Source organism: Argiope bruennichi, chromosome X1 (assembly GCF_947563725.1).
Source record: "Argiope bruennichi chromosome X1, qqArgBrue1.1, whole genome shotgun sequence".
NCBI lineage: Eukaryota > Metazoa > Arthropoda > Arachnida > Araneae > Araneidae > Argiope > Argiope bruennichi.
This window is the reverse complement of record NC_079162.1, coordinates 49,409,340-49,422,044: the sequence shown is the minus strand read 5'-3', so window position 1 is coordinate 49,422,044 and position 12,705 is coordinate 49,409,340. Positions and strand designations below refer to the sequence as shown.

The 12,705-nt window shown below is 29.9% G+C and overlaps 1 protein-coding gene across 1 annotated transcript in view; it reads left to right on the top strand.

Annotated features, from left to right (window-relative positions):
- LOC129958937 (exportin-7-like) overlaps positions 1-12,705 on the top strand; it is an 81,650-nt gene that overhangs the window by 20,528 nt on the left and 48,417 nt on the right. The window contains exon 8 of the mRNA XM_056071687.1: positions 10,310-10,429. Within this exon, the coding sequence (XP_055927662.1) occupies positions 10,310-10,429 (120 nt within the window). The remainder of the gene's footprint in view (positions 1-10,309; positions 10,430-12,705) is intronic.

The window sequence follows — 12,705 nt, the reverse complement described above, 5'->3', positions numbered from 1 at the left end:
GCTTATTTTATTGATGTATAATTACCAGTATCATATTCTATTCTCTATTTGAAATATTGTTATTAATTTTACTGTTGTATTAGCCCACATTTTTAAATTGTCAAATCATGCATGATGTTTATTACTTTATTTCTCATGAATATAAGGATCTAATAGCAGAAAAAATAGTTGTGTTTTGAAAACTTTATATTTAACTTGTGCAACTAATATTTTCCCAATAAAGTTGTCAATAAACAAACTGCAAACGTTAAGTTTCTTCCTCCTCTCTGTTGGGAATTATCTCTGAATTAATGATATTGAACTAAAGAAAATGTTATACTTGGAAATTTTTAAGTAAAATCTTTCAATATTTTAGAACAAGTTTTTCTTTTTAGTGTTACTGATATCTTTTAAACACATATACATAGATTATTTGTTTAGAAGTTCTGATATTGTTTCAAAAGTACTTTTTTTTCATTTTAATGTATTTTTCAGTTTCAGTTTTCAGATTAACTATGTTTTTCAGTTTGATTATTGATTCCTTAAATGTATGTTGGACTTAATATCTGCTGAGAATATTCCTTCAGTTGTAACTATGAGATGTTTGAATTTTATTTTATGTGCAAATGCGTTAATAAATAGAAAATTCTATATTTTTAAATAAGGGTTGAGAATATTGCAAACAATTGGAACTCACAAATACACATTCTTCTGGAGGAAACCATAGACATTAAATAAAACTGTTCTGTATGTCGAAGAATATGTAATAAAAATATTCAGCTTATATATTTTAAATATCTTCAAAATCATATGAAAAAGCATACTTAAAGTATTTGTCAATACCAGAAATCAAATATTGCCAACTATACCTTTTTTGTTGATATTTTCGTTTTTAATATAAACGTTATTAAATATCTTTAGTGTGCTAATAACGAAATTTGTATCCGACAGTTATTACCATTATTTACTACATTCTGTTAGAATTTCACCGAATCCAAGATGCTACAGTTTTCATAATTTTTAGCAGAATTTGTAACGTCATGGAAGTGTTTAGAATATGCTTAAACTTGAAAACCTTATTTAAGCACTTTAAAAGTGTTCAATTTTGGAGAAAACGTCCTTAATTTTCCTCAAGAACTGCAAACAGAACCATCCCCTCCTCCGTCGTTGAACACAATAAATTGAATTCATAGTCATAATCTGTTGTTTAAAGAATGTACTATGCAAGAAAGTTGATGCAAGGAAGAATTCGGAAAAGTAATTCGAGGTACGATAGATCCATGAGTGTTAACACTTGTTAAAATTGCCGCAACGCTTGCGGCCATTTATTGAAATGCTGGAATGGTAATCGTGAAGAGGGAATGCGAAATACGTGCGATGTCAAACTTTTTGCGTCTGAACGTCTTTAATTAATTTAAAAACATTCGAACATCTTTAATTAATTTTTAGTGTTTTTGATGGCTAAGAATTTGTTAGTTATACCTGGTAAGTGTATATTTAATCCTTTGTAGGTTATTAAAAACAGTCATGACGCATTTCCGCGGAACCAGTCTTGCCAAATGTAAGTTTTTATGTTTAAAAATCTGCTAGATCTGGTATTTAAATTTTAAAAGAAAAAAAAATTGTTTTATAAAACATATTCTTCAAGGTTCAGATATTTCATCATTTCTTAACGGTTTTTGCTTTCGTTCTTTTTGTAATTACGCAATTTTTTTTTGTTTCGCAGTGAGATCTCACACACACTCTCTTTATTTGTATATATCTAATTGTTTGTTCTGACTGACAGATCCATCCATAGACTAATCCACTAAATTTAAGAAGAGGAAATTTGGTGGGAGGTTGCTTTTTGTGTATTTGAGGCTCATTAAGAATGGATTGTGCAAAATATTAATTAGAATTTTAACTGAGAAGTAAACTAAATTTTAACAGGCTTGTTGCAATAAAATGAAAGCATATTATCGTACAAACACTATTTTCGCTCGTCTTTGGGTGACTGCCTACGTTCGAGGCCTTTTTGGAAAAAGCTATTTTTTAAGTTTCGTTTGGTATTTTCTAATTAATTGGTAGAGCTAGACGATGACCGAACTTTATCATCGCTATATATCGTCCAAGAAAAATCGATATATCGTGATTTTATAATTTATTTAATGCAAAAATGAATAATAAATAGCCTCTATTAACACATATATTGACTTAACAGTACTGTCGCAAAAAGAATTTACAATTAATTGGCTAATTTTCTTTTATATGTTCAAAATATTTTCGTTCTTTCTTTCTCATTAAAATATAATTATACTGAAATCATTTCAATGGAGAGTGTGGCAGTAACATGTCATTTTGACTTTGTCTAAATTTCCCAATATATCATAATATTCTATTTTTAAAATAATGAAGTAATTTTTAAATCTTACCTTCTTTAATACCAATTTAGAAATTTGCAGTCCTTTTCATTCTTCAAATACACATAAATTTTTTTTGTCTCAAACACTAAATTGAATAATTTTGATGAATCGAAATCGAAAGTCTCATGTCATTTAAAATTAATTCTGTGTATGAATAACATAAGTTTTTATTTAAAAAGTACTAGTGGCAGATTTAATTTAATTATGCAGCTAGAATTTTAACTCAGTTTGTTGATAAAAGGGATGCAACTAAAGGAACAGGAACATAACTTAGAATTTCAGAAATTAAAATGGTAATTCCTAATTTTATGAATATAAAATATCAAGGAATATAAGCGAATTTAGAAAAAAATATTGCAATGCGTTAAAAGTTTTAGATCAGACTTTCAATTCTTAGGTAATTAGGATAAATTTTAAAAAAATCCCATATACACCATTCACATAAACTCATCGAAATCATAGCCACATCTAAATAAAATGCTTAAGTTTATGAATGTTAATAGCATTTCGAGTTATACTATCAACATTTAAGCATAACGTAAAAGTTGAGTTATAAAATTGAAAATTAGAATTATAAATAGAGTTCTACAAAAGACAATTTAGGATTGAAAAACTACCACTTAAGATAATTTTTATTACAAAGTTAAAATAAAATATTGTAAAATATATTATATATTGAATGGGGGTTTAAATAATTTTAAAAGAAAATATCTTAATTTATTTAATGGGGGAACAGTTTTTAGACAACTCAAAAGACTGAATATTTGAAGAGAAAAAAAAAATATTTAATTGTGAAAATGTGTAAAAGACATATAACATATTATTCAGTCTTATAATTTGAAATCAATCTAAGAAAAAACATTTATCATTCTACCACTACCTGTTCTCATTAATATTGCTTTTACGTAACATCATTAATATCTCATTAACATCCAAATAATAAAAATCTATCAATCCATGAACATAATAATCTTTCCCAGAGTACTTTCAAAGCGATGTGTCCGAATCCAGTCGAAAGATATTATCGAACTTATTCTTCGACGGTACAAACGTTTGAGCAGTATCGAAAATTTGAAAATTTTCATTTGCAATTTATTTAGTACACTCAATATACTATTCCCATCTTCATTATCTTAAAAATAGCTCAATGAAATGTTGTTTCGGGACATATTTTAGAGCAAAAATCTTAAGATTTCAGCGACATTTTGCACGTTGCGATAGGCTGTTAGTAGAGTCATGGCATTATTGAATTGGTAAGGTCACGGCATAATTGATGGGTTCGAGATTCGAGACCCAATTCCACCGAAGAACTGCTCTGTAAGCAGGTCTGATGCACGCCTAATCCATTGGGGCCAAAATTCCTCCCGCCTATGTGTTTCAACAGTTTGAGAGGTTGAGTACCTGCTCAAGTATCAACCTTGTCATCACACCGCAGTTCAGAATATCCATCGAAATAGCTCTAATATTGCTATAAAAGTCATGCTAATTAAACACTTGTCATCTTGCGTCTTTCCATTAGGGGATATTTTAGGAATTTGGGATCATTAATCTGTTACCTTTATAATATTTATGACATTTTGAGAAAATTCCAAAGGATTATCCAAGAAATGTTTTCCTCTATACCTTTGCATGTTGATTGTTGCTTTAGCTTTTGTCTATTGCTGGACATTGCCCTTCATAAAATATTTGATGCTTAATGGCAAAAGGTTGTAATGACTCTTGATTGCATACTTTTAAAATTATCATGATTGCTACGAATTGGAATCCGATAATGCGAGGAGTTATCCAAAAAAAAGTTAACAAGTCTAAGGAAAAATGCTTTTTTAACAATAGACACAGAATACAAATGGTAATCAAGAGACATAAGTGACGGTTACTTCTCTACTTAGTGACCAAACCTGTTGAGGCATTTATCACACCGCTGGACCAATTTGTTTAACCTGTCTTGGTAATAATCAGGTCCCTGGCTATTGAGCTAGTTCTCGGCACCTTTTCTAACATTACTGTCTGATATGAACCTTGTTTCGGATAAGTGTTTCTTCAATGTCGGGAAAAGGACATAGTCACTGGGAGCCAAATCTGGACTGTATGGGGAATGGTTCCAGACCTCCCACCTAAACGTTTCCAGCAATCGCTGAGTCTGGCGAGCTGTATGGGGCCGGACATTATCATGCAGGAGAATGACACCTTCCGTCAGCAATCTAGGGCGTGTGCATCCGATCGCTTAACGCAATTTTATTATTTTTGCCACAATAATGGTTGGCATTAATGGTATGGCCACACTCGGACTAGGATAACACTACTCGTATCTCAGAAAAAGGTTGCTATAACTTTGCCAGCAGAGGGTGTCACCTTAAACTTCTTCCTCGTCGGTGATCTAGCGTGCTTCTACTCCATTGTGGCTGTTTTGGATGTGGGGGTGAAATGATGCAACCATGTTTCTTCCCCAGTAACGATGTGATCAAGGAATTGTTGGCCGTGTGCGTGATATCGCTGAAGAAATGTGAGGCTGTACATCGAGTGACTTTATGCTCCTCAGATAACGCACGTGGAACCCAACGGGCACAAACCTTTGAATACCACAACACATCCGTAACGATACGCTGAACGGTACCATAGCTCATTCCATGTTGTACGGCGATCTCACTCTCGGTTACTCGTCGACCCCCAGGGATCATTTCTTCAAAACGTGCCGTGTTCAGTTCGGGTGTTTCAGAAGTTGGGCATCCGCTCTCTTCCATATTGCGGTTTCCCACTTGCTCTCACCCGCTTCAAAAGAACATTATTTCGCCATCTGTTGTCTACAAATTGCTTCGCCCCCGTACACTTCAGCGATTTCTCTGTGAATGTCCGATGGGGACACATTCTTTGCCCATAGAAATCGTATCACGGCTCGCACCTCTGTGCGGGACCACTTCTCTAGACATCTTTCCATTACTGTTGCTGTTTCAGGTTTCAGTATGAACACTATCTGCTCGAACGACCGGTCTAAGACAACTAGCGTCATCTGTCTATACTCTGGGTAACAGTATTCTCATCCACAATTTCTACTTTCTAAATACTGCTGCTTGTAAACTTTTTTTGGATTAGTTTTTTATATTAGCGTATCTCGGTTTCTAAATGAAATAAAATGAAAAGTAAAACGGTTTTAGAAAAAAAAAAATGTTTAAATTAAAAGATTAAAAAAAAAAGAAAAAGGATGTATACAGAAGAAAAATGCCATTTTCAACGTTGGCAGTCGTCATAAAGGGGGAGGGGGGAGTTTTTCATTGAGGTCAATTTTGTTTGAAAGCATTTTTTTCTTTGGTTTTAATAGTTTTTTAATTAGTTTTGGGCACAATTTGTAACAAAGATTTTTATTGTCATGAAATTCAAAACAATGTCATTACTTCATAAAACCTTTGAATCACATGAGTTTACCATTGTTAATGTTGAATTAAAAGAATACTTTCTTTGAACTTATGAATTTTAAAGCAGCTCATTGGGTAAGATTTTTCACTTGATAAGTGTTGAGGCAAGGCGGTTTGTTGTTTCGCCCTGACTTACAAAAATAAAGGGTGTCCCAAAATTAACGGAAGATTTGAATTTGCCACCATTCGTGCAGTAAAGTGTTGGCAGCTGATAGTTTAGGGTTAGTAAAAATGGAGAGTTACACTATAGAACAACGTATTTGCATTGTTGAACAGTATTTCAAAAATAATGAAAGGGGCGGCCACAATTGGAAAATTTGTGAAATGGCCCCATAGATCGTGTGATTTAACACCATTGGATTTCTTTTTATGGGGTTATTTGAAGTCAAAGGTCTATGCCCGCAACCATGTGTGCATTGAAGGAAGAATTCATTCTGCATCAATGAAATTCAGTCACATGTATGCAAAATGGTCATGGAAAATTTCGAAAGAATGTGTAGGTGCCAGCAAAGCCGCGGAGGCCATTTGCCCTATATGTTATTCCATACATAACCCTATCCTGTGCGCTTTACGATTCAATAAAAATATAGCAATTTAAAAGGGGGGGGACATCTTTTTTATTCAATTCAACTCTCTACTTTAACACGTTGTTCTATCATGTAACTCTCCATTTTTACTAACTCTAAATTAGCAGCTGTCAAATGTTTTTAATAGAGTTGCCAACTCTTTACAGCGCGAATGATGGCAAATTGAAATCTTACGTTAATTTTGGGACACCCTTTATTTTCTAAAAATGTAGCTATCGACATTTTTTATTTTCTATTTGCATCTCCTTTTTTTTTTTTTTTTTTTCTTTGGCATTTTTTTAACTTCATCATTTGGTTTGTATGATTTATTAAAACCAAGAATTGTTAATTTTATTTTTTTTATTTTTTCTTGCTAAATTATTCAATGACATTTTTCTGAAAAAAGCTGTAGAATGAAAATTTTTTATTTTAATTTTTGTTATGGGTTTAAAACCAGATTTTTAGTAAAATTTGGAGGTGTCAGGTGCTGAATAAAACACCTCACTTTTTATCTTCCGAAATAACGAATTTTTTCGTAGCCTGATCGTTTTTTAATGCTAATAATTTTTCTATTAAAAATTTTTATCTGAAAAATTCTGTTAGACAGAACAGCTTCATTCTGTTGACAATTTCGTGGTAGATTTACCAAATCCTATGATGGCTGCCGTCTAGGAATGCTTTAGCTTTTTAAGGTTGGTAATAAAATTTTCTAAATATTTGGATACAGTGAATTGGTGCAGGAGAAAATTTACTTTCCATCCGGCTATGTCGAATCTTACTTGTTGCTGCCTATATAAAAGTCAAATACAAATCATTTACTGGCTCATTACGAAATCTTCCAATGATGATGTGTATGAATTTCAAGTTTGGTAAGCAGTTATATATTCGGCGGAGGATGGTTACTAAAAAATAATTTTTAGAATCCTTTTTCTAAATACTAAAATGATGTTTTTCTGTTAATGGGGTCCCAAACAAAGTTTGTCAAATCTAGCAAAAATTCTCTAATAGAGTAGCGCCAACACTTAAACTTAGCCACGATTGGGGTTTTAAATAGTGGCTCTAAAATATACACTCTGTGTTGACTTATTCAAATACCTAATTTTAATCATCGCCATATAAACATAATTGCTTTAGGAGAGTGCTAATTTGAGAAAATAGAAATTCTTGATTCTTAAATGGATTAATTATGGAATCGTATGTATATACCACTGCTTCCATACTGAGAATTCCATTGATACCGTCACACTTCTAATTCAAATGATTTCAATGCATGTTAATTTTTAGTTAGGACAAAAAAATAATTTTTAAAGTCCTTATTCTAAATACTAAAATGATGCTGCTCTGTTAATGGGGTTCCAAGCAAATTTCATCAAATCCTTAACAGAATAGCGCCATCATTTAAGCTTGGTTACAATCGGAGTCCTGAATGAAATAATAGTTCTAAAATATGTATTTACAAAATCAGGATTACAATTTAAATGGGATTTGCATGAACCTGAAGTCAGAGTATCTGTCCTTGTGCAGTAAACTTCCTATTCTGTGGTTAATTTTCACCACTTGATTACTCTCTAGCCATAAAGAAAAATAACAAATGCATCACAAAGACTTTTGATATTTTTTAATTTGAGTCAAGGATTAAAAAATAGGAGGAAAAAAAAAAAATAGCCAGTTACTTTTTTTAAGCATTATTTGTAAAAATTTTCAAAAATGAGTTTATTTTTTTTTCTGTTTAATTTTAAATTCAAATTGTAAAATTATAGTGATAAAAATCTGTCAACATTACCTGGTATGGATAAATTAAGTTTTCTGAACTAATGCATAATTGGTAAATGATTGTTTGTAATTTACTTATATAATTTACATAATTGCGTTTGTCAAAAAATGGTACCCCGCCCTCGCCATCTTGAAGAATTATTTTTTAATCCATTTTTATTAAAGATTTTTTTCCATTTTATTGATTTTATAAATCTCAAATATTTGTAAAATACCTATGGGAATGGGATTATAATCAATAAACCATAAGGAAGATTTTGGGAATTTTTAATTTTTACATGAACTCTTACACAAAAATAACATAGATATTCTCAGCAGGCTTGATTAACTTCTAAAGAAAATTATAATGAATTTTAGAATTCACCATATCATATTAAAATATTGTGATGAAAATATGATTTTTTTTGTTTAAAATTTTATTTTCAAAGATTATTTCCTTGATCATTTGATTTGAACCCATTAGTTTCCATATGCTGCATTTATTGAAATTTTTTTAAAAATTATAATAATAATGAAATTGTTTTAAAAATTACTAAATTACTTGACGTATTTTTTATACTGGACAAAGTATTATTTTTTTTATTGCATTCTCTAATTTTTATTTCAATTTTGATATAAACTTGATGAAAAAGTTTTGTTGTCCCCTTCTAAAATGTTTTGATCATGCTATGCTTCCACATTGATATTAGCATTTTCAGAAATCATATGTCCATCCATTTTAAATGGTAATTTGTTAAGTTTAAGAAATGTCAGAAAAAGTCTCATTTTTGTTGTTACTTTTATAAAAGTTTACTTAGGTTTTTGTTAATAATAATTTACACATTTCTATTTTTTGTCAAATAAAAAAAAATATCCTTTATTTATAACTGAATACAGAAATATTAAAACTAAAAAATACATATTTAAAATTAAAAAGCAATTAAAATTTTTTTCAATTATGACCATGTAATATTATGAAACAGAAAACATCCTATGTATTCTTTGAAAATATGTGGATCTACATAGGTATGCCTATATAAAGATACTTAATATTTTAGGCTAAGGTTCTTAAAAACTGCTTAATTTTACAGTAATTTCTCTTCGTGAACCCTGTTAAAGATGTTTTTAGGGAAGGCCAATTCTTTCAGGTCGCACTAATTAGAGTTTCCATGTATTTTTATTTCCATGTAGAGTTTCCATGCATTCAGTGATAATCCTGCTGTGCTAATCATGATTTAGGAAATAGCTAGAGTTTCTAAATCAGCTCATTACCTTGTTAATACTGCTCCAGATTGTGAATAATCAACCCCATTCAATTGCTATAATTACTAGAAATGCTAGTTATCTATTAATCATGAAATTGTGTAAAGAGTTTTTTTTTTTTTGCTCCAGATTGTGAATAATCAACCCCATTCAATTGCTATAATTACTAGAAATGCTAGTTATCTATTAATCATGAAATTGTGTAAAGAGTTTTTTTTTTTTTTTTTTTTTTTTTTTAAGTTTAACAAGTATTTGCTTCAGAATTTCAAACCTGAGTAATTCTTTTCTGGAAATTATCTTCCTCTTAAGACTATTAAAATAAACATAATGTTTTTAGGTTTAAGGTTAATTTTAACATGCCTTAAACTTTACTAAATAAAACTTTACATCTTAACAAAATCTCAATCTCAAATTATTTTTGTCATGTTTCAGATTTTATTTAAATTAATAATATTTATTAGTGAATATTTCAGCATGTATAATTTTAAATGCCTTATTTTGAAGCAAATTTTCTGTAGAAAGCAGCAAATTTAAAGACTTTTGCACTCAGTATGCTAAAAAATTGTTGAGAAGTATGAGGGAGTTTAAATTAATTTTTTTATGATCCAGTGATTGACATTTGCAAGCATTATATTCTTTTTTAAAAATAAGTTTAATATAGTTTTGAATCACAATTTGAATTTTACTGCAAATTTTGAAGTTTTTTTTTAGCATTACAGCCCAAATTATTGAAAAAATAGTTGACTTTTTCCCTCTTGCAACTTGGCGTATTTTGTTTTTCTGCTCTTGTGTTTAATGCTTTTATAGAATCAAGAATAAAGTCGATTTATTTTGCTTGTAGTCTGGAAAACAATTTGCCAAATTGTTGCTGTATCAGTATTGATTAGAATAATTGTCTAATAATACCCACTTCCTTTCTTTTTTTTTTCCTTAACAGGCTCTACTTTGCATAGTTCAAGTAGCATCTGTTAGGAGAACACTTTTCAACAATGAAGAACGTGGAAAATATTTATCCCAACTTGTAAATGGCATAAAGTCAATTCTTGAAAATCCCCAGGTAAGTATTTTGCTGCCACAATTAGATTTCAATCATCTCATCAAATTGAAATATTTCTAATATGTAATGACTCATTCATCAGGGATGCAGAGTTGCAGTACTCAACGGAAAATATTTTTAAAACTTTATCATATTTGGTTACTCATTTATATTGTATGTTTGATAATCAATGAAAATGAAGAGAAAAATAATACTTTAGTAAAAACAAAGATGACAAATTTGTACATCGATTAACATTATAAGACATCAAATTTTGCTCACTGCATAGCTAAGTGGCACATCAAAAGATACAAAGACACCCCTTGAACTTAGTGCCGACTGAGCCTCACAGCTTCTGCCCCAGAGCAATTGATGTCCCCCCCCCATGATCACCTTTGCATTTCTTTTTCCAATATTCGTTTACTTTTGTAAGAAACCTTTTATCAAATTTTAAAAAAGTAAATTTTTTTTCTAAAATACAATTAAAATAATTGCAATTAAAGTTTTTGATTAATTAGATGTTAAGTTGCATTTTATTTATCGTTATTTACTTGTGATATATTATTGATAATAAATTCTTGCTTTTGTGGCTATTTTTAAAAAGAAAGACGATACTTTATACTTTCCTTCTATTAATTCTGGCAAAATATATGTAATGAATCAAATGTGTTACAAGTTTGAATCAAGTTGTTGTTTTGAATCTTGTAGTTAGAAGTTTCATACAATTATCATTCATTAGCTCTTTTGAATTAGCTCAGTTGAATTTAAGTCCATGATAAATGCTATTTTAATTATAATTTGTTAATTGAATTTATGAAAAATAAAACATGTTTTAATATAAAATGGAGTTGAATAGAAGCAGTGTTCATTTCCGACTTTAAAAATTAAAAAAACGTGGAAATAATAAATTCTGTATAGTGTACAATTGTTTGTGCTTTACACTGAAAATTATTAGTCATGATAAATACGCAATGACATAGCAAATTATGTCATTACCGACTATTTTATATGAAAAAAAAAAGGGATGTAAAATATGGTGAATTTGAAATAATAATAATAATAATAAAAAAAAAGATAAGTCACATCCTGAAAAGTGTGGCGTGACAACGATTCATGCAGATGCCGGCCGAAAAGCAGAAAATTTTGAAATTATTTTACATGGAGTACTTTGTATAGAAGAAGAAGCGATAATAAAAGGACGTCCGTTTACATCGCGATATAAGAGCAAAATTACAAATTTTTCCCTTTAGCAATTTTACTAAGACAATCTCGTAGGGATTCATTTGCCACGAATCGATTTAGGCAAGGGAATCTTGGGTATCTTTTTAAAAAGATATGTAGGTGTTAAGGATTTTTATCCGTTCTTTCCTGGTGTGGAACCATGGAGTCAGCAATTCTGTTTAGCGTGTGATAGAAATAATTAAATGGAAAAGTACGAATTGTATCTGGTAATAAGACAACATTTTAGAATGAAGGCTAAATTACGATTAAAATTAGGAAATTAATTAGGATTTAAATTAATATATATATATATATATATATATATATATATATAATCAATCTAAAGTAAGAAATATTTTGAAAACGAAACTAAAATGAAAACGAAACGAAATAGTTTCGAAATCGCAACTAAAAATTATTTCTTATTCAAAATAAAACCAATAAAGGAACAGGAAAAACTTCATAGTATTTAGAGAGCGCAAATGCAGCTACTTCTAAAACACAGATGAATTGAGACAAAAGTATTAAAATCAAGTTAATAGGAAAATCAAATAAACCAAATAAAAAAAGAATTCGGCTTGAAGACTTTTTCAAGGGTCAACCTCAGGCAGGGATTCAAAGAAGGGATTTTTTTTTGTGAGGAAATGCAGACAAGAAAGTCTAATAATGATTCCTCGTGACCCGAAAATCCCCTGAAATTAGGCCTAAGAGATGTACCATTTTAACAGAAACGACAATACGAAACAACACTTTAGAAGAAAATAACCACTAATAAGTAAAAATGCAATAACAATAAACACTAAAACACTTAAACCACTAAAGAAAAAACAAAAAGGAAAGGACATACCAGCAGCAGGCAAGGAAATTTTAAGCTATCGATTGCGATTTTTTTGGAAATTTTAAGATATATAATATGTGTTTGTGTGGTGTATATGTATATATGTAGTTAGATGCTGACTAAAGACTAAAGTCATGTTAACAATAATGATATCACAACGATAAAAATGCTTTAAAAGCTTAACAAATTATGAAATAATTACTCGACCCATAAACATTTTTATTTATTGATTTAATTT